Genomic DNA, 22137 nt, shown 5'->3' on the forward strand with positions numbered 1-22137 from the left:
TAATTTTGTCATTTATATCATTTTTCCTTTGAGGCTTTCAATATTTAAGTATTATGAAAATGTATTAATAAAGAATTAATTATATATAAATATTTGTATATTTCCATAAAATAGTAATAGATTTAATTATTTAACTTATTGCATAATTTAAATTTATTTTATATTTATAATTATATACATAACTATTTATATACATAACTATTTTGTTTTATCTTTCGAAGTAGAAATATCTAAATTATCCTTACTTCTATTACATGGTTCATCTTTGTAGGGCACATTATCTACTAATGTTGTATCAGGTGTAATGCGTAATTCTAAAATATTGTAAAACAAAATCAATAATGAAAAAAAAATTATAATCATAATAATTTTAACAGTATTACCAAAATGTCCAGGTTTTGTTTCAACTGCTTGAACTATTGTCGTTCGTACTTCATGTTCTACTTCTTCCGCAAATTTGTTTAGCTAAAACAATATTTATTCAGTAATTTTTTCAAATATATATACAATTTAATAAATTTTTATTGCAATATCCAGAAAAATTAATTCTATTTCATTCATTCGAAAGAAAAAGAAAAAAATAATTTAAGTCCAATGTTTGAAATAACTTGTAATACTTTAAGTGTATTTTATGTATTTATGTGATTTTCTCTTTTTCTATAATATTATCAAGGTAAAAATATAATTATAAATATTGAAGAAATTCTAACTTTTAAACATAGCCAAATATTAAATTTTTACGAAAATTAAGTTAAATTGTTGTTGAATTCATTACAACTTGACATCATTATAACAATTACCATCTTGAAAAAACGGAATCAAACTTTTTCTATCTTCTGTTAAACCGCTGATATACTTATCAATTTCTTCTTATCCACTGTTGTATTTATATTTAAAAACATTCATTAGTTGAAGTATTACAATAATCATATTCGAAATATAGTAGAAAAAAATAAAACATGTATATCATATAATATAGACTAATAAATCATCTAAAATGTTTAATTAAATATAGTTTTTTTTCATCCTGAATCATCTACATTTAAAAAATATAGTCCACGATCGAATGTTAATATTATTTATTATTTTATATGATATATATTATTACCTTTGAAAATTATTTATAATTTATTTCTGGAATATGCATATATGTCCATAAATTAAGAATGTTTATTATTCGCGATATTTCGTATCTTCATGGGATATCCGTGATTTCATATATCTGCAAGATGGGCTTAAAATTTATTGTATATGTTTTTCATAAATATTGAAGATTTTTCATTTATAATTAGTTATTATATATTTTGTTATAACAAATAAAATTATTTAATATATATTTTGTTATATATTAAATAAATTAATTTAATCTCTCTATGTAAATCTAGCATTAAAAAGTATTAAAAATTTTACGAAAATAATGTATTTTAAATATTATAATATATTGAAATATTGATAATTAATAATCTCTAATATAATCAATGTATTAATAATCCTTGCAAAATATACATATTACATATATATATACAATATACAAATATACATATATTAAAAAAAACTTTATCATATTATATAAATTATAGTGAAATCTCAATTAATTGACTTCATTGACATAAGACAAGAATAAATCAAAATATTGAATATTTAAAATCTGAAAAAAAATATATTTATATATAGTAAAATTTCATTTATTTATATTATATGTATAAATTATGAAATAATATATGAAATTTTTTTTATTATTAAGTGAATTGTGAACTCTGAAAAAATAAAATTAATGAAAATTAATGAAATTAATGAAAATAATGAAGTGGAAAAATGATTTATATGTATTATTAAATTCACTTATTCAAATAAAAATTTTGATTATTTGAATAAAAAGTTGAAAATAATTAATATAATTAATATTATATAACTTTTATATATATGAATTTATCTCTTACATAACTACTTTTTCCTTTTATTAAATTTATATAAATAAAAATCTACTATATAATATGATATATATTTTATTTGACAAAAAATGCAATATTTTATTGCTCGATTCAGAAATTTTGTGTTTCTTCTTGTTTTGTTAAATGCTGTAAAAATGAAATAAATAATAACTTATCCATAATCAATTGTGTATGTATTTATTAATATTGTTCTGACTGTTTTTCAAAAATTGAATTGTATAGCATATTTTTTTATTGGACAATATAGATTATGATTAAATCAAAATTCAGTTAATTGAAATTTTACTATATTTTAAAATAAAAATTTTACCTCTTCAATAGCAGCTGTATTTGTGACATTTTTATATTTTTTGTACTCCTCGTTTATCTTGTTCCTTAATACTAAGTCAAATTTATAATCTTATCAAAATACTATAATTTCAATAATTTTTTCAAACATATTTAATAATCGTATTTAACTTACCTTGTAATGCATGTTCATCACCTTGAAAAGTTTTCATTCGAGTACGATGTAATTTTTTAAATGTTTGTAATATCTAAAAAATACAAATAATATTATAAACATAATATAATATAAATAAGATTAAAATATCATGTAATATATATGCAAAGCATATAAAATATTATAAAAACAGATTTTTTTAAACTCTATTTACTAGATATAAATTCATTTTTTTTTTAAATAAATCTAGAGAGTTAAAAATTTAGATGCAAAAAATTTAAGAAAAATTTAAATTAAATAAAAATAATTATAAATAATTAAATATTAAAAATATATAATTTTTAATATTATGATTAGAAATTATGTATAATATATTTTTAAAACAAAATCTATTTTATTATGAAAAAGTTATTACTGTATCATATTTTAATAAAAAAGTATATTAACATATTAAATCAATATTTACTGCAAGAAAAATATATTTATTTCAAAGTTTTTATAAATATATATATATATATCAGATCAAATCATAACCTTTTAAGTAATATTAATTTGTTATAAACATAATGTAAGCATTACTTTTTGTCGTAGATTATCTCCCATTTTTTCAATAACTTTTAAAAAATCTAAAATGAATTTTTTTTTAAATATCGAATAGGACTTAAAAATGTTTGTACTTAAAAAACATCAAATAGATTTCACTTTTAAAAGTTAGTTCTTTTTTAAAAGAGAGGTTAAATATTTACATTCCCATTTAAAGTAACATTATATTTGTATTATTATATACAGTAAATATAAATTATTTATATTTTATTAACATTAAATCTAAATAAAATTTATTCCAAAACAATAAATTATATTAATTTTTATTTTTTACAAACTATATTATTATAAAATAATTTTTTTTTATTTTATATACATTAAAATAAATTTATATTATAAAATATTTATTATTTATTTAATTTAATATTTTTATGTGATAAAACATTAAATTAATTCCAAAAAAAATAAGTAAATCGAAAATATATATTTGAAAATGAAATTATTAAATTTTTTTTAATTCTATATCTATTTATAAAATTTTATTAAAATTGATAATAATATTTTTGATATAAATATAATTGTTTTATTATCGATATAAATATACATATATTATGCTATATAATGTACATATTATATATACATATATCAATATTTATATATATATGATATATATATAGTTATAAATTTTATTATATTAAAGTGAAATTATAACTATAAATTATAAGTAATATCATTTATGTTAAACAACGAAAAACTTTTAAATTATTAAAAAATGATTTATTTTAATATCATTAATTATAGACATATTAATTTATAATAAATCGTATCTATTAACTTAACCTAATCTTAAAATACAAAAATATATAGAAATACTTATATGTATACATAAAAATACGTTTTTTTATATATTTACTACAATTTTTTAACTATATTATTAAAACGAATAGAATATAAATTTGTACATATATGCACAACATGAATCAAACATCAGTACATATATGTAAGTATCTATGTAGTACAAATTTTTAAAAAGGCGATAAGAAGGAAACAAATTCATATGAAGGAAAATATGTATTTTCTTTTAAAATTAATTTAATTAATGAAACTAAATTTACTCGTAAATAAATAATTTATTTAACATTATTTCGGGAAATAAAAATACTTATGATGAACAAAGTATGTCCAAGTTGTAGACAAATAATAAATACATCGCGTTCAAGACTTATAAAAGATAGTTGTGGTCATATTAAATGTCGTATGTGTTTAATATATGAAGAACAAGGTTGCAAAATATGTATCAATGAACATAGTATTGAAAATTATGGTAGAACATTTATAGTTGAATATGTTTAATAACAATAATTATTATAATTTTTACTTCATTAATTTATTTTTTTATATATTGTTTTGCAGAAAAAAAAATATTAAATAACGTTTCTATTTCTGATAAAAGTAATATATGTAATGAAATATTACCTTTGGAATTAGTTATTAATAAAGATTCCAAACTTAAAACAAATAATTTTGAACCAATTTCTACTGATTATATAAATAACTATGAATTATATCGAGAAGATATAATTAACAAAACAAAAGAAATAAATAAATCTTCTACAAATATTAAAAACAGTGATACTTTAAATAATTTACATATTTCAAATATAGAAACTAATAATGCACTTTTAAATGTATATCCACATTTAAGTAATAATATAGTAAAATCATCATCTAATAATAAAGTAACAGAAATTTGCAATGTGGTAAGTTTTATAATTTATATATGATATCTAAGTCATTATTCTACATTAGCACTTTTTTAGGAAATCAAGACAAAATTTTCCACAAAAGAAAAATTAAAAAATAAATCTATGAAATGTGCTGATCGTGATCATATTACTATAATACCAGGAATACCAGAAAAATATAAATGCAATATATGTACTAAAATTTTTCAAAACAAAAAAGGAAAATGTTATCATGATGCTTGTATAACAGGTGTTAAACCTTATCAATGTTCTTTTTGTGACAGAAGTTTCATAAAAAGATCACATTTTGAATATCATGAAAGAATTCATAAAGGATATAGACCATATAAATGTAATCTTTGTGAGAAAGCATTTCCACAACAGAATAAACTTAATAGACATATGTATTCTCATGGTAGTAACATTTTATAATAATAAGCATAAATTTAATTCATTTATAAAAAATAATATTTACTTAGATTTTTATATAATAAATATATATTAACTATTAATTTAATTAAACTTAATTTTAGGAGATAAACAATTTATGTGTTCTAAATGTGATAAAAGATATTCCAAACAAGATGATTTGAAAAATCATTTACATGTACATAATGGAACAACTACATATTCTTGTAAAACTTGTGAAAAAACTTTTAGAATGTTAACTAATTTAAAACGTCATCTAAAAACACATAATAGTAAGTAATTATATAAAAAAAAGTAATAAATATTTTAATAGAAATTTAATTTCTAATTAATAATAAGAAATTTATTTTTAATTAAAGAAATTTTTAATTAATAGAAATAGTTTGAAATTATTTATTGATATAAATATATGTTGATAATAAAATATTATTAAATTATAATTAAAATATAAAAAATATTTAATAAAAATTTTTTAATTATTTTTAAAATTGCAAATATATTTTAAAATTTTTATCTTAATATTTTCTTTATTAATAGATGAAAGACCATATGTATGTGATCAATGTAATAAAAGTTTTAAAGATAAATCTTTGGTAATTCGTCATAAAAAAACGCATGGAAAAGATAGGCCATTTTCATGTGCACATTGTAATAGAGTATTTTTATCTAAAAGTGAATTAAGACGTCATTTAACAGTCCATTCAGGTATATTATATATTATATTATTAAATAATAAATTATAAATCTAATATGATACAAACAATTTATTTTAGATGAAAAACCATTTTCTTGTAAATATTGTGAAACTGTATTTAGAAGGAAAGATAATTTACATCGACACATTAGACATCATCATCCAGAGAGTTTATCTTTTAATATTAATAATGAACAAAATGCAAATTCTGAAGCAGATACAAAATTAACAAAAGCTAAACAAATAAATTTAAAACAAAAGCAAAAAACAAAAAAGATACAAAAAATGCCTTCCAATCTATTACCAAAAACTCCGACTAAGGTATCAGTGGTGTGTATAAGTTCTTGTGACCAAATCAGTTCTAGATTAGATTCAATGGGTAACATTACACCTGTTATAAGAACTACTAATGAAGTCAGTAATGCTGTTTCTGTTATTAATGGACCAATTAATATTAAAAAGCTAGATGATAAGTCTGATACCAAAAGAAAGACATTTACATATACAGAGCCAATACCTCTTGCTGAAGCAGTTGTAATAAATAAACGTATTGAAGAAAAGTTATATCCACAAAATATATCAAATCACAATTATTTTCTTAGAAATTGTTTAAATTGTACAGATAAATCATATCCTACCCTCACAAATCAAATATCTCATACAAATTCTATTTAATCTATGATATTCTAGAAACAAAACAGTACTACATTTAAAAATTTAATTAAAATTATTTATTTAGAATAAAATGAGCAAAAAACTTTTATAATATGAAGAACAACAAATTGAAAAAAAAAGATATCGATAATTCTTTGAATTGTCTAATAATTTTTCAATTATTTTTTCAATTCTAATTATAATTATAATTAGAATTTCTGAATATCAATATTGTCCTTCATTGAAAATACAACAAATTTTTTTAGGTTTTCACAAAATCATATTTTTATACGAAATATTACATTACTTTCTTGATGTAATAATTAATGTAATTTCTGATATCAAAAGATTAAAAATAAATTTTTATATTTTATATCTTGTATCTATACTTATTTTTTTTTATTTATTTAACTAATTTTATTATAATTTATATATAAATATTATATTTTATAAATGACATAAAAATAATAAATCAAAAATAAACGTGCACATAATATTCACAATGTGTTCACAATATATATTAGGGAAAATAAATTCTTATTCTTTTATTCATTTATAATTTCAAAATTATAATATAAAATTTGCATAATTATTTTTTATTAATAGATTAATAAATTTTATGAAATAAAAAATGATTTTATTTTATAAAAAATGTTAGATTGTATTTTAAATACTGCATTGTATAATATATAATATATGCAATATCATTAATTAATTTGAATCTCTTTTCAGGATATAGAAAAAATATAAAACTATTTTTTTTTTAAATATATGACATATACATTTTTATTTATAATAGAATACTATTTGTTTTAATGAATTCATTGATGTATAAGATTACGACAATAAGAATGCAATAATGAATTTCGATTTTATTAATATAATATTATAATAATTGAATGTTTAAATTCATATATTAATGTAATATATATAATATAATATATAATAATATTAATCATATATATATTTTTTTATTTATCATTATCATTGTAAATAAAAAATTACTTGATTTTTTTTTATGTTATATATTTTTGTAATATTTGTACTTAATATTATTTATAATTCCCAATATAGTACATTTTTAAAATCTTAAGAAGTCTTAAGAAAAAATTATATTGTACATGATACATAATTGTAAACTAATTTCATTTCTAATAAAATATAAAAATATTTCATATCTTATTATAACTGCATTTCATATATGTATACATAAGTAGTTTATTTTAATGACGATTGACATTTCCGGCGCTGTATAAATACAATATTTATTTCATTATATTTATAGAAATAGACGCATTGTATAACTATAAATTATGTTAAATTATGTTATTTATATATATAAATGTAGATAATATATAAATATAATATTAAACAATCAATTTATTAATATAAAATATTTATTGTTTATACAGAAGAATATATTGAATAATAATGATACTTAAATTTTGTTCTTTATAAACAATTAAAATATATTAAAAAATATATTAAATAATATATAAAATTTTTTTAGATAATATTTAATCCTAATATTCTAAAAAATTCTTAAAAAGATAATAAATTAATAAGTAATATAAAAGCTGCGCATGTCTGAAATATTTATGTGGTAGTTGCGCATTTGGGGTTCACATAGGCATTTGGAAGGAACAGTATCGATTGACCGACGTGCGCGATCTCCATTTCTTGAATACTAGTTTAGTGGGATTCTTTGTATATTCTGTAGTGAAGGGTATTTGACCCTTTAAAATTATCCAAAATGGTTAAAATGGAGCATGATGTAAGTACAGAATCTATAATTTAATCAATAATTTAAATATATTTTGTTATACGTGAAAATAATATATATAAAAATAGAAATATATCTATTCTCAATTAATTTTTACTTTATCCTATTTATATTAATATTATGAAATATTTAATTATTAATTATCATTTAAGATTTTTTGAAAATCTTTTTATGTAGTATTTTATATGTATATAATTTATTATTTCTTTTTATTTATGAAGAGATTTTATGACTATGAATAAATAAATTGTGTGAATAATAATAATATAAAAAAATAAAATAAATATCAAGAATACTATGAATTTAAATAAATATATGTGGTTTTTATTAATTTAAAATAGATAATATACAGATATACATTTTTATAGTTTTCTTTCATCATGGCGTACCCGACGCTACGCCATTTAAGATATTTTAATTTAAATTCTTCAATTTTATATTTTTATATTTTTAATTATATTATTATATTAAAATATTTTTTAATTTATTATATTATTATTATATATAAATTATGTTATAATTTTTATTTGTTTTATAATTTGTTTATTATTTTTAATCTAATTATTTAGAAGATTTATAAATACATAATCATTTAGAAAAATAATTATATTTAATAATAATTAATTATTAATAATATACATAATATTTTATGAAAATGTTATGAAATTAAAAAAATCGAATTCAATTATCTTAGAATGTTTAACTAAAAAATATAATAACTAATATCTAATAAAGTTATGTAGTAAAATTATATAGTAATTATATTTAATATAATTATTTAATATTTAATTTATTAAAATTAAATCTTTTTAAAATCTATATCAATTTCAAATATAACTTTATTTTTTAAAATGATTCTAAATATATAATATCTGGTATATGGTACATGATATAAATAAAAAAAAATGTAAAGATTATTTTAAATAATAATTTATTTTATAATTATCTTATAAATTATTTATACATAAAATATTTTTATACATTCTTTTATTAAAATTTTTTTAGAAACAAAATTTTATATAATACTTATACTTCAAAATTGATTTTGAAAATAAAATTGATTCAAAAGTGATTTTCAATAAAAGTATCTGTATCATTCTGTATATTGTTATATTTTTAAAAAATAAAATAATTTTAAAGTAATATATTTAATTTTTTATAAATGAATATGATAATTTATTAATGATTATTAATAATTAATTAAAATATTGATTAGTAAAAATGATTAATAAATAATTGATATTTTCATTAATTCTTTAATTTTAAATATAATTTGATGTTTCAGGATGGTAAAAATGAACCAGAACACGTTAGGAAATTATTTATTGGTGGTTTGGATTATAGAACTACAGATGATTCTTTAAAGAAACATTTTGAAAAATGGGGAGAAATTGTTGATGTAGTCGTAATGAAAGATCCAAAAACAAAGCGATCTAGAGGATTTGGATTTATTACTTATTCACGCGCACATATGGTAGATGATGCTCAAAATGCAAGGTATATAATACATGTATATAAATATATATATTTCTTATCATATAAGGATTTATTAGGATTAAATTATTGATTTTTTTTATGTTTTTTCATAATATTTATTTTAAAAATTCACTAATACAAAAATTATATATTTATAAAATGTGATACTTTAATATAATTTAATAAATATAATTTAAATAGATTAAATTTTATAATTTTATATTAATTAGTAATACATAATTTATTTATGATTAAATTAATATTTATTATAATATTAAATATTATAATACTTAGATCTAAATTGAAATCTAATTGAATACTTTTCCAATTAAATTATAGATTATTGTTCATAAACTATCAGTAATGATAAATTAATTAGCTTTTCATATGAATAAGTTTTATAATAGTCAATTTATAAATTTAAAACTTAATATTCTTGAAATTTATGAAAAAATATAAAAAAATTAATAGTTTTAAAAATTAATAAAAAATATATCATATTTCTAATCATTTATATTTTATTAATTATTGAACATTTGCTATATTTGTATTTTAAATATTAAAATTATTAATGTATATATATATATATTAAATAATAATAATATAAGTATAATGTATTATGTAATATAAATATTTAATATATAGTAAAAGTATAAAAGTTAATAAATTTTATATTTCATTATTTAAAATTATAGACCACATAAAGTAGATGGACGTGTAGTTGAACCTAAGAGAGCTGTTCCTAGACAAGAAATTGGTAGACCCGAAGCTGGTGCAACAGTGAAGAAATTATTTGTAGGTGGTTTAAAAGATGACCATGAAGAAGACGATCTTAAACAATATTTTCAGAGTTATGGCACTATAAATTCGATCAGTATTGTAACAGATAAAGAAACAGGCAAAAAGCGTGGTTTTGGTTTTGTTGAATTTGATGATTATGATCCAGTAGATAAAATTTGTTTGCAACGTAATCACCAAATACGTGGCAAGCATGTAGATGTTAAAAAGGTAAAAGTAGTATTATTATTATTATTTTTGATATAGAATTCTAATTTTTTTAGAATTTTTTCTTAGATTTTATTATATTTTTACATTGTAGGCTTTAAGTAAAGCAGAGATGGCTTCTGCATCAGGAGGTGGTGGTGGTAGTGGAGGTGGTGGTAGCAGAGGAGGACAGAATGTAGGAAGGGGACCCCGTGGTGGTAATCAGGGTGGCGGTAATTGGGGAGGACGAGGAAGTGGTGGCGGTGGTGATTGGAATAATGGTGGTAATCAGGGTGGTTATGGTGGAGGTAATCAAGGAGGTTGGGGCGGTAACGGTCCTTGGGAAAATCAGAATCAAGGTAAAGGTTCGCAGAAAGATATACTTTTCCCATTTTACTAAGTATTACATTAATATATTAATTAATAATGTATATAATAGTAATTAACTCTTTGCAAGTTTTATAATAAATTTATCTTAAAGGAGGTGGCTGGGGAGGTCAAGGAGGTCAAGGTGGATATAATAGCGGTGGAAATTGGAGCAACGATAACTTTGGAGGAGGTTACCAGCAGGGCTATGGCGGTGGACCAGTACGGAATAATTTCAACTCTGGAGGAAGACCTGCACCCTATGGTATTAATATGGGTCCTAGTGGCCGACAGTCCGGAGACTCGAGATGGCTACCACCCTTCGGTGGACAAGGTTGCTTCTGTCCTTCTCAAAAGCCAACGCGTCTGTTACGTACCTTGAGCAACTATTCTTAGATTTTTCATTAATTATTTATGTTGTTTTAATTATATTCTAGTATATGCAATATATTTATATTGATACAATAAGTTGCACAAGGAGCGTTCAGCTTATAATTAGTACAATTTTATATTATATTACTAATTAAGTATTCACACAAAGTGTGATATATCAATTTCAATTAAATTTTGCATATAGAGAATTAAAAAGTATTTGACAAATATTTTTGTTAGTGCAGATATTTAATATTTTGAGTATTATGAAATTTTTTCTTATTTCAATATATGTATGATTTCATTATTTTTTTCAGTTTAATAACATATATACTATTTAAATTGAAGAAAATATTTCAAATGGAAAATAATGTCTAAATTTTATATAATTATCTTCTTTATTACTTATATATTTTTTTCTTATTTTTACGAAGTTACGATAAAAAAATATTTAAAAAAAGATTTTTAAATTAACTTTTTAAAAATTATAAACATGATGAAAAAATCTCATTTTTATCTTTTATGAATCAATAATATTTGTTTTTTTTTTATTTTTTTTTTCTTTTTTTAAAGATATTAACACACATTTTACAAATACTACATCAATTTAAAATTGGATATGATATTATTTATAATTCAAATTGCCCTTATAATAATTTTAAATAAAATAACGATTATTAAATATGTTAACTTTATATTCCATATGTCGATAAAAAATTAAAGAAAAGATATTGATATAAAATAGATTACATTGAAGTATAGATTAATAGTATCTAATCAATATATATATAAATTATTATATATAAAAAAGATTATTTTCTTTAACGAAAATGAAAATTTTTATATAAAATGATATACAAAATTTAAAAAAATATTAAACATTTGTGAATATATTTTGTGCGATTTTAATTATGATTTTAGATATTTTCGATAATTTTTAAATACTATCGATTTTTATATTTTGTATATACTCAAATTAATTTAATTTTTGATTGGTTTCTACATTGTACTATATTTCATACTATGAAAATATATTTACATGAAATTAAGTTATACACGATAAAAATAGACAAATTTAATTATTATATGATTAATTTATAAAATTATAGATATTCTCAATATATGGAATATTATTTGTTAAATATTTTGTGAAGTCTACATTAATATAAAAATATTTCTTAAATATTTGTTGATTTTCTATTTATGTAAAGTATTATTGAAATTGATATGCAACACTTGTGTGATTCTCTCGTAAAATTCACATATCATTGCGTTTAAGAAATGAATAATTAATCTGATTAGCATGGTAAGATTAATACTAACTACATTGTTAATGTAAATAATAACAATCTACAAATGAATTTAATAATATTTGAAAATATTACAAACAAAGGAAATTATATAAATATGTTTTAATATAAATTATAACTAAGACATAAGGCGCGATGTTGCAGTGAGAAGGAGCGCCTTTGTCCATTTTCTGTATTCAATTCGAATGCAGTTTGTTCATATTATATAAATTATTATTTTATAAAGGTATTTTGTATCTTATTGTAGAAATAATTTTTTTAACAAATATTGGATATATATTATCATTTGTTCAGTTTTTTTTATTTAAATACTTATTTAAATAAGTATAAATATGAAACTATGAATTGCTTATTACTTTTAATATTGTTTGATCAGTTTTGTACATAAAATAATATTATAATATCTAATTTATTAAGATATTTATATCAGACGTAATTTACACTTCATCTCTTTAATTATTAGGATAGTAAGCTTCATGTAAATATTCATGTAAATATCATCAAAGAAATATTTTATAATATTTCATATAATTTTAAACAATTTTACTAACTCCTTGCAATTTATTGATTCATTTTTCAGGTCCTATGGGTGGTGGAAATTCTGGAGGTGGTGGTGGTGGTTATGGTAATCAAGGAGGATATGGAGGTAGTTCTCTTGGTGGTGGAAACATGGGGGGTGGAGGTGGTGGAGGTGGAAGAAGATACTAAAATGCATTATCACTGGTTACTTCCCTCATGTGGTAAGCAGAATTTTATTCTGATTATTTTTTAGAATATATTATTAAATGATGTCTCTTTAATATATCATTAATATATATATATTTAAATTACATTTTAAAATGAAAAATGAAAAATATTATTTAAATAAATATGATTTGAAATAATATCATATATAAAAAGAAAACTTATTTTTATAAATAAGTAAAATATATGCGGAATTTAATTTGCTTTCATGATATATATATTAAATAATTTTGAATAGAACTCAATTGAGCTCTAAAATCAATTATCTTTTATTTTTTTTATAATTATATAGATAGATCAGGTATAATCAATAACTGACATTTTGTTCACATGGGGTTATTAATTATAGTTAAATGAAATCGGGTATTACAAAATATTTGTATCAATAGTTCCCTTATATAATTATTTTTATATTATATACATATGTATTATGTAATATATGTACACATATATACATATAAGTATTTACAAGTTAAAAAAAAATTTTATATATATTTGACATAATTATAAAAAAAGAATTATATAATTGTTACATTTAATGTTCAATGTACAAACTTGTAAATTTTTGGATATAAATATTTTTTTTATTCTTTTATTTCGTAAAAAAATTTTTTTATTTATATTATAAAGATATTTTCTAATTAAATTATATGAAATAAATAATATAATTATATTATATCAATTAATTGGGAATAGTAATGTAATAGTAAAATTATAATCCTAATAAAATTTAATTTATTTATATGCAATTAAATATCTATCTATATATAAAACTTTTAAAGCTCCTCATGTGTTTTTTTTTAAAATATGAAATAATAAAAAAATAATTTAAAAATTTTATTATTATTAATTTTATATTAATTATATATACAAAATATAAAAACAAAATAATTCATATATAAAAAGTATAGAGATAATATAATTATTTGAGACACATTTTTTAAATATTTTAGATAAATTTTTTTAGTATTTTAGATAAATTTTATATTAATTTAATTATATAAAAATATTATGATAAATATTTATAATTTCGAAGCATTATGTGCACATAATGCATGAATATCTTTTGACATTCATAATTAGGTAACAAGAGTTCATATTATTATAATTTTGATGAAATATAAAATAGTTAAAGCTAGCTTTTGTATAAATATAATGATAATAGAATATAAAATGTCTGAATACTTTTATTCTAATAAAATTATTGTAATAAAATTAAATCTAGGAAAAAATTTCCAAAAATATTTTATTTATACATTATCAAAAAATAAATAATTAACGATAAGTGTATACAAGAATATAAATATTATAAAAGAAATAATATAAAAGAAACCAAAAGAAAAAAAAGGATATTTCTTTCCAAATTCATATTTTTATAATATTCTATTAACATATTCAAAATAACTATTTTATATGTTAAAACAAATAACTTATTTCGAATATAACCAATATATTGTATATAATATTTATTGCTAAGTATTCAGATATTTAATTAAAATTTTTTTATATGCATATTTATATATATATATATACATATTTTGTATATGACTTAGTTATTTCAGTAGAGTTTCATTTTATTTTGATAAAAAATTAAAAAGTAAAATAGTTTTGCAATATTATATGGAATTATTAATTTACTATATATTTTATTAATTATTATAATTCATTATAATATCTTAAGTGTGCAAAATTTTATATTTAATAGTAGAGCAATGAATTGTTTTTTTAGTTATATTATTCTTATTTTAATTTAAAAAATAATAATATATAGTATTGTATGCAATCATAAGAACAAATGTTTTAAAAAAACATTCTTAAGATGATAGTAAATTATAGTAAATAATTATATAATATTTAATTTTTAGCTCAAAATCTATAGATTCTTACAATTTGAGTATTTTCAATCATCTTAACTAATAGATTTATGACTTTTGAACCTCAGGTGAACCTACTACTTGTCTTCTAGTCGCCAGTACTTCTGTACTGTTTAGTATTGGAGCAGGCAGGGCTATAAGGCTAGAGACAAGACCAGGCAGGACAATCAGGATACAGGACAGAGAAGCGTCATCTTAATAGATCACAGTGAGGGAGGCTTTTACTTGTATTTCTTTTGGTATTTAGCACCTATTGCATATATCTATATTCAACTATTTATGTGAAAATATTGCATCACAACTTTCTAGATTGTGTCTGAACTCATTGTTTGGCACATATAATATCCCCTGAAAAAGAAACAATTATTAACGTGTAATTATCGTCATTGTTAGTAAAAAAGATATGGATTAATTTGATTATTCAGTTACTATGGCTAGGGATACATCCGTGCCATCCAAATATTAAACTTTGTAACATTTTATTATACTTATTATTGTGTAACATCTTTGAAAGTGACTACAGATCTAGGATTTTAGATATTGGAGAGCACGATTGTTTCTCTAATTTAATGAAATATATCAATATAGCGGTATATGTAAGAATCTAGGTTTTGATATGTTGATGATCTGTTTCATAATAAGCAAGGTGGTTCTTATATAGACTAAACATCTCAGGATAAAAGGGAAATTGCATGAGAAAAATGTTAATACAAAATGAAATTAATGAGTTTGCAAAAGAACCAGGTATATGAATATCAGTTAGCATTTTTGTAGGTTACCTAGATTAATTAATTATTTAAGTTGTAATGTTTTAAGAGTTAGTTAATAAAAATGACCAGAACCTTCCACGTCACTTTTTAATTTACGAAAATAAATAAAATGTCCATAGCATAGGATAAGTAAAAAGTACAAGAAGATGTATCAGTTAAAGGAATAGGGAAGTATAGTTAGATAAGGGTATATTTGATTATTATATATAAATAATACTGGAAAATTTCAAATATTATGTATAGAAAGCATTCTTGTATTTTCTGTCTGTGTAGTCAATGAAAGCACAATTAAGGGCTTTATATTTATATGTATTCACAGTATTAAACAATTTGTACATATAAAAAATCTCTTTGATCAATTTTGTGTAATTTTTATAACATTTAACATACATGAGTCTATGAATGAAAAGATATATTCAATTTTATATTTTATATATAGACTTCTATTTCTTTAAATTACATATATACCAGAAAGAATAATACTAAATTTCTAAAAATTTTTGTTTATCTCACATAATAAATGATAATTAAATATCATTAAAAATTTATGGAATTTTTAATAAAAGCTTATATTAACTTAAGAAATTAATTATTTTATAATCATTTTTTAATTGTAAGTTCATTAATAATTTTTGTCTTTATCATATATCAAATATAGTAAAAAATAGAAGTGTATATATTTTTAATAGATACACTTTAGTTCGAAATTAATTTGTTTATATTCCTCTTAGAAAAATAAAATATTTAATCAGTGTTGTGCAAAGTAGCAATAAATATGTATTTTAAATTATTATTTCTTAGTTTTAATGCTACTTTTATTGAAATTAATAAAATAAATAGAAACATCTAAAATCTATTTTTATTCTAATTATTTAGTTATTTACAAGTAAGTTTAATTTAATAAATAATTTTGTTCCAAGATAATGTTTTATGAAAGTTTATAAAATAAATAAATAATATTAAAAAATTGTTTAATATTTTTCCAAAAAATATAAAGAAGTAAAAATTTTAAAAAATATTATAAATTTTTTTTTAAAAATAATTATTATAAGTAACACTAAATATTTAGATTATTTTTTTTTAAACTAATATTTTAATATTATATTTAATATTTTTATAGTATTTTCAGTATTAAAGAGAAAAAAATTAATTTTTGCAAACAATTTTTCTTTATATTTTAATATCGTATTTTTTATAATATTATATTATATCTTTCATAAATTGTATTTATTCAAATGTTGCACAACACTGATATTTTTATATATTTTCAAATTTTATTATATAATTAATTTTGAGTTAATATATATTAATATATATATATATATACATTCATTTGACCTAGTTTGAAATTATATTCTTTATTAGGTTTAATAACAAATTCTTTTTCTTTTTATTATATAGAAAATTTAACTTGATTAATAGGTAATGAAATAAGCAGTTAAATAGGTATGTTATGCTTTCTGAGCATAACATATTTTCAGTACTTAAAAATATTCCTAGTTAGATTTATTATCTAGCATGTATCTAGTATCGAAAGTTAGAAGACTGAAAATGAAGGAAGAAACTTAAAACGGGCAGGTAGCAGAACAAAGGGATTCTGAACTACGCAGCAAGGCTAGACTTTGCTAGGCTTCTTGCTAGCTTCTGTTATACAACCACAGGTAGGAATATTAGATTCATTTGTTTAGACATAGGGATTTTAAATGACAGATTGTGCATGATATTAATATTTTTTAATATTTCTATTAGATTATGCTGTTAACTTAATTATTTCTGTTAATGAAAGAAATCGCGAAATAAATAGTTAAATAGAATGTCATTCGCATACTATTATCAAGTTTTGCTTTATCTTATAAATCATGTATTATGTTTTATGTATACATATATACATACACTTATATTTAAAATATAATTAATAAAATTATAAAATATTTTTTTTAATATTAAAATTATAAATTGGTGGGAAAAATTATAAAAATTGTATATATGGAAATGAATATTATGAATATTGCTATAGTTTACAATTAAACATAATTAATTGAAATAATGCTCTAATTATATTTTTTGAAAATCAATCTTCATTTATAAACATATCTTATGTTAGAATGTGTCATTCTTTTTGTTTTTTTCTTTTTTATTTATTTATTTATTTTATTTATTAAAGGGCTAAGCACATCTAAAGGGGACAAAAAGTATTTATTTCTAAAATTATTTTTATAAATCTTTTATTCAAAAGATTAATATTTACACATATTTTATCATAAATTCTTATAAAAAATAAAATTAAAATAAAGCTTATTTCCAAGGAAGGATTTTACGATTTACTAAGATTTAAAAGGAAAAATTTTATATTATATTTTTTTAATAATGAAAATAATTAAGATATATATATATATAATATATATATATATATATAAAGACAATTTTATATTGGAGAATAGTTAATTCATTGCAGAATGATTGATTGAATTTATTATATTAAATATTTCTATTTTTCTCAAATATATTGTTTTGAAAGAAACTTATTTAAATTTAGTTTATTTATATTCTTGTTCATAAATCTTAAATCAGTTATAGTATTTATATTTGAATTCAAAAAAAAATAAAATAATTGTTGAAAGTAGAGAAAAGATTTAATTTTATTTATTAAAGAATATTAAGAAAAAAAATATTTTTAAAAATTTTATTTTTATCACTGAAATTTCCATCACATTTTTTAATTATGATTTCTGCTATTTTTAATATTGAAACAATTAATTTTTTTGTAGAAAATTATTTTTTTATTCTCATTTCAAATATTCTCAATTGTATTTATTCCAGATTTATAAATAATTTTATAAATAAATTTTTTAAATAATTTAAAATAATTTGTTTTATTATTATATAAATATATTAAATATATATATATGATGAAAAATGAGATGATGATTTAAAATTTCATTATGTTTTCAAAATATTAGAGTTTTATTATTATTATTAAAAATTGAAGATTTATGAGCAGTAATATATTGCATTACAATCATAATTTCATTTTAAATGCAATGTAGAATTTTGTAAGAGCATCTTAAATTCTAAATATCGTATAATAATAATAATAATGTAATAATAATAATATTTAATTATATTAAGTAAACATTTTTGACCCCATCTGGATGTATGTAGCCTTTTTAAGTTAACATATTACGTTATCCTAAAATGATTTTTTCTAATAATTTCTAAATTTAATATTTTATAGTTATATTATATTTAAATATTTTATTTATAATGAAATATTATCGCCAGTATAAAATGTCAGAAATAGAAGAATTTTATTATGATTTTATTATATTAATATATTTAAAAAAATATAATTGTTTAAATATTAAAAATCTATTATGGCTTAAATATAAATTATATAAGCAGGAGATAGTAATTACTTTTATTTTACTTGTATATTAACTGCTATCTTTCGTTTTCATTAATTTCTGGTTTACCATTTGGGCTGGTACTCTCAGAGCGCTCCGTGTCACAGCTACCATTGTCACTCGTCATAGGAGGTAAGTTGAAGTCGATTGCTTCTTTAACATAAAAAATAATATACATATTTATGATATGTTAGTTTTTAATATTTTCAAGATTATTTTCGTAAATTTTATAACAAATAAATTATAAATTAAAAAATTCAAAAGGTAATAGGTAATAAAATTCAATAGGTAATAATTCATATAAATATATAAAATAAATATAAATTTTTTATAGGCAGGTGGGATTTAAAGTATGATATATAGCCATTATGCACTATATATCTACAAAAAATATTGCAAAAGTTAGAATATATGATATTACTAACATTTATAGTCATACTATGAAATATAAAGAAGTATTTTTTATTAAATAATGTAAATTTTTAAAATTAGAATAATGAATCATCTTATTAATTTTAAATTTTATAAAATTTATAGATATATATGAATAATATATAAGGTATTTTATAATATCGCAAAAGAGATTAAATATAATTTGAAAATATAAAATTAAATATTTTATTTTTTTTCTTTATTTCATAAACAAAAGTTGTTCTATAAAAAAATAAGTTTAATAAATCTAATCTCTTTAATAAATCTAATAAAGAAGTTATTGTTTTGTTCTATGCTATTGATTTAATAAATTTTTCATAATTTTTTCGATTTATCCTCATAAATCGTGGTAAAATTCTATTATATTGAAAAATTAATTTTTATTAGACGAATTAATATACTTTTTAATAGTATATTTTACTAAGTCAGATAATTAAATTTATTATCAAGTAGAAAACAAATTGATCCCGAATTATTTGAGAAGAGATTTCGAAATGCAATTGCCTTTTTAAAAATCCCTGTTCAATGTTAAATTTTTAAATAAATTAAAAAAAATTAAAATTAATGATATTTATGACAAATTGCCAATAATAATTTATAAGATATTTATCAAAATTAGTTACTAGTTTTTTATCTTTATATTTATATCATTATTGTTGAGTATGATCGATAAGATATTAGATTGATAATAGCTTATTATATACTTATATATTTCTTGCTATAAAATATGTACATATAATTTATATATTTTATTTATAAATATATGATTTTATTATAAATTATTATAAATTGTTCGTAAACCAGTTTTTTTTTGATAAAAATTATAAAGGATAAGCTAGTATAATATTATTTATCTTATTGTTTATAAAGCAGTTTCTATCAAAACCTATTCTTATTCAATGAACTTTTAATTTTTTAAAAAATGAAGTTTTATATGAAAAAAATTAAATATTAAATTTTTTGATTTATTTACTTTCTTTTTGATTATATCACAATTTTATAGAAACCTTATATAATATGAAATAAAAAACAATTTATTTATTAATTTTAAGTAAAAAATACTTCTTATATATGTATTTCTTATAATTTAATATTAACTAGTCTAAATTAAAAGTACAAAGAAAATATATCATGGATCAACAATTAGTAAGTTTCAAATTTACATATATATTTTTATAAAAAGAAAAAATTTATTAAAAAATTAAATTTTATATAAATAAGAATACATTAAGATATTTATTTTGATGAAGAATAGAAATTAATAAAAAAAATAATCTATGAAAATTAGTATTATTAAAAAAATACATAAATATATTTAGAAAGCTGCTATAAAAAGAAGTAGATTTATTTTTTTATTATTAAGATGAAACGTTAAGTATTGTAAGTTTGTATTTTAATTTTAATTTTTCATATATTTAATATTATCGTTTTTTATTTTGTTTTCATCAATCTATATTTTATATTCTTTATTACATTTTAAAAATATAGTTTTATATTATTTTATGTTTAAGATTAAAAAACTATTTAATTATTAAATATATTATTAATTATATTTAAATATAATTAAATTAAAAAAAGTTTTACTTTGTAAAAATATATAACTTATTTTATTTTGAAAATAATAATTATGTATATAGTAGTAATGTTTTTAAATCTGAAATAATTTATTTAAAAAACAAAATAAATAAGTAAGTCCTGAAAATAAATAATAAATTTTATTTAGGCATTATTATAGTCACATGTGTTTATTAATTCTCATTCTAAATGCAAATATCAAATAATATGTTGTTTAAAAACTATTATGTATTATAAGAAGCTAATTATTTACATTAATTTTCAGCAAATGTAATTTTGAATATATTTAAAAAAAAATGTAATAAACTCTTTTTCAATATATGGTTGTCATTTTTCATATCCTTTAAATTTATTTTAAATTAGTACGTTCGCAGCTGTTCGAAATAAAGAAATTATAAAAATAATTATCAGTTTTTAATTTATTGTTATAAATATATATGAAAGATTTTACACTAGATTTTTAAGTAAGGAATTTAATCAGTACATAATATTTTTATGGACATTTTTAAACTTTAAATTTTTTATAGTTATAATGTATGGGATAAATAACAATGAAGAAAAAATGCTTTAAAAACAAAAAAAAATATA

The 22137-nt window shown here is 18.4% G+C and overlaps 3 protein-coding genes across 6 annotated transcripts; 2 read left to right on the top strand and 1 right to left on the bottom strand.

Annotated features, from left to right (window-relative positions):
• Positions 1 to 129: 129 nt before the first annotated feature.
• LOC107994335 (complex III assembly factor LYRM7) lies at positions 130 to 3918 on the bottom strand. Of its 2 annotated transcripts, XM_062079970.1 has the most exons (5): positions 2974 to 3918; positions 2416 to 2488; positions 2263 to 2333; positions 384 to 465; positions 130 to 314 (listed from the first exon to the last, which is right to left on the bottom strand). In XM_062079970.1, the coding sequence occupies exons 1-5, from the start codon at positions 2995 to 2997 to the stop codon at positions 199 to 201; spliced, it is 366 nt and encodes a 121-aa protein (XP_061935954.1). In that variant the 5' UTR covers positions 2998 to 3918; the 3' UTR covers positions 130 to 198. The 2 variants fall into 2 exon arrangements, with proteins under 2 accessions (XP_061935954.1, XP_061935953.1); XM_062079969.1 differs by having other exon boundaries at positions 130 to 465; positions 2974 to 3276.
• Positions 3919 to 3945: 27 nt separating this feature from the next.
• Positions 3946 to 6832, top strand: LOC107995971 (zinc finger protein 888-like). Its single transcript, XM_017053787.3, has 6 exons — positions 3946 to 4261; positions 4351 to 4697; positions 4758 to 5097; positions 5216 to 5383; positions 5649 to 5816; positions 5885 to 6832. The coding sequence occupies exons 1-6, from the start codon at positions 4102 to 4104 to the stop codon at positions 6478 to 6480; spliced, it is 1779 nt and encodes a 592-aa protein (XP_016909276.2). The 5' UTR covers positions 3946 to 4101; the 3' UTR covers positions 6481 to 6832.
• Positions 6833 to 8070: 1238 nt separating this feature from the next.
• Positions 8071 to 14235, top strand: LOC107995981 (heterogeneous nuclear ribonucleoprotein A1, A2/B1 homolog). Of its 3 annotated transcripts, none has more exons than XM_062079947.1 (6): positions 8071 to 8233; positions 9528 to 9739; positions 10414 to 10726; positions 10818 to 11067; positions 11184 to 11402; positions 13331 to 14235. In XM_062079947.1, the coding sequence occupies exons 1-6, from the start codon at positions 8213 to 8215 to the stop codon at positions 13456 to 13458; spliced, it is 1143 nt and encodes a 380-aa protein (XP_061935931.1). In that variant the 5' UTR covers positions 8071 to 8212; the 3' UTR covers positions 13459 to 14235. The 3 variants fall into 3 exon arrangements, with proteins under 3 accessions (XP_061935931.1, XP_061935934.1, XP_061935932.1); XM_062079950.1 differs by having other exon boundaries at positions 11184 to 11333; XM_062079948.1 differs by having other exon boundaries at positions 10818 to 11061.
• Positions 14236 to 22137: the final 7902 nt, after the last annotated feature.

This window comes from Apis cerana, linkage group LG9 (genome assembly GCF_029169275.1).
Source record: "Apis cerana isolate GH-2021 linkage group LG9, AcerK_1.0, whole genome shotgun sequence".
NCBI lineage: Eukaryota > Metazoa > Arthropoda > Insecta > Hymenoptera > Apidae > Apis > Apis cerana.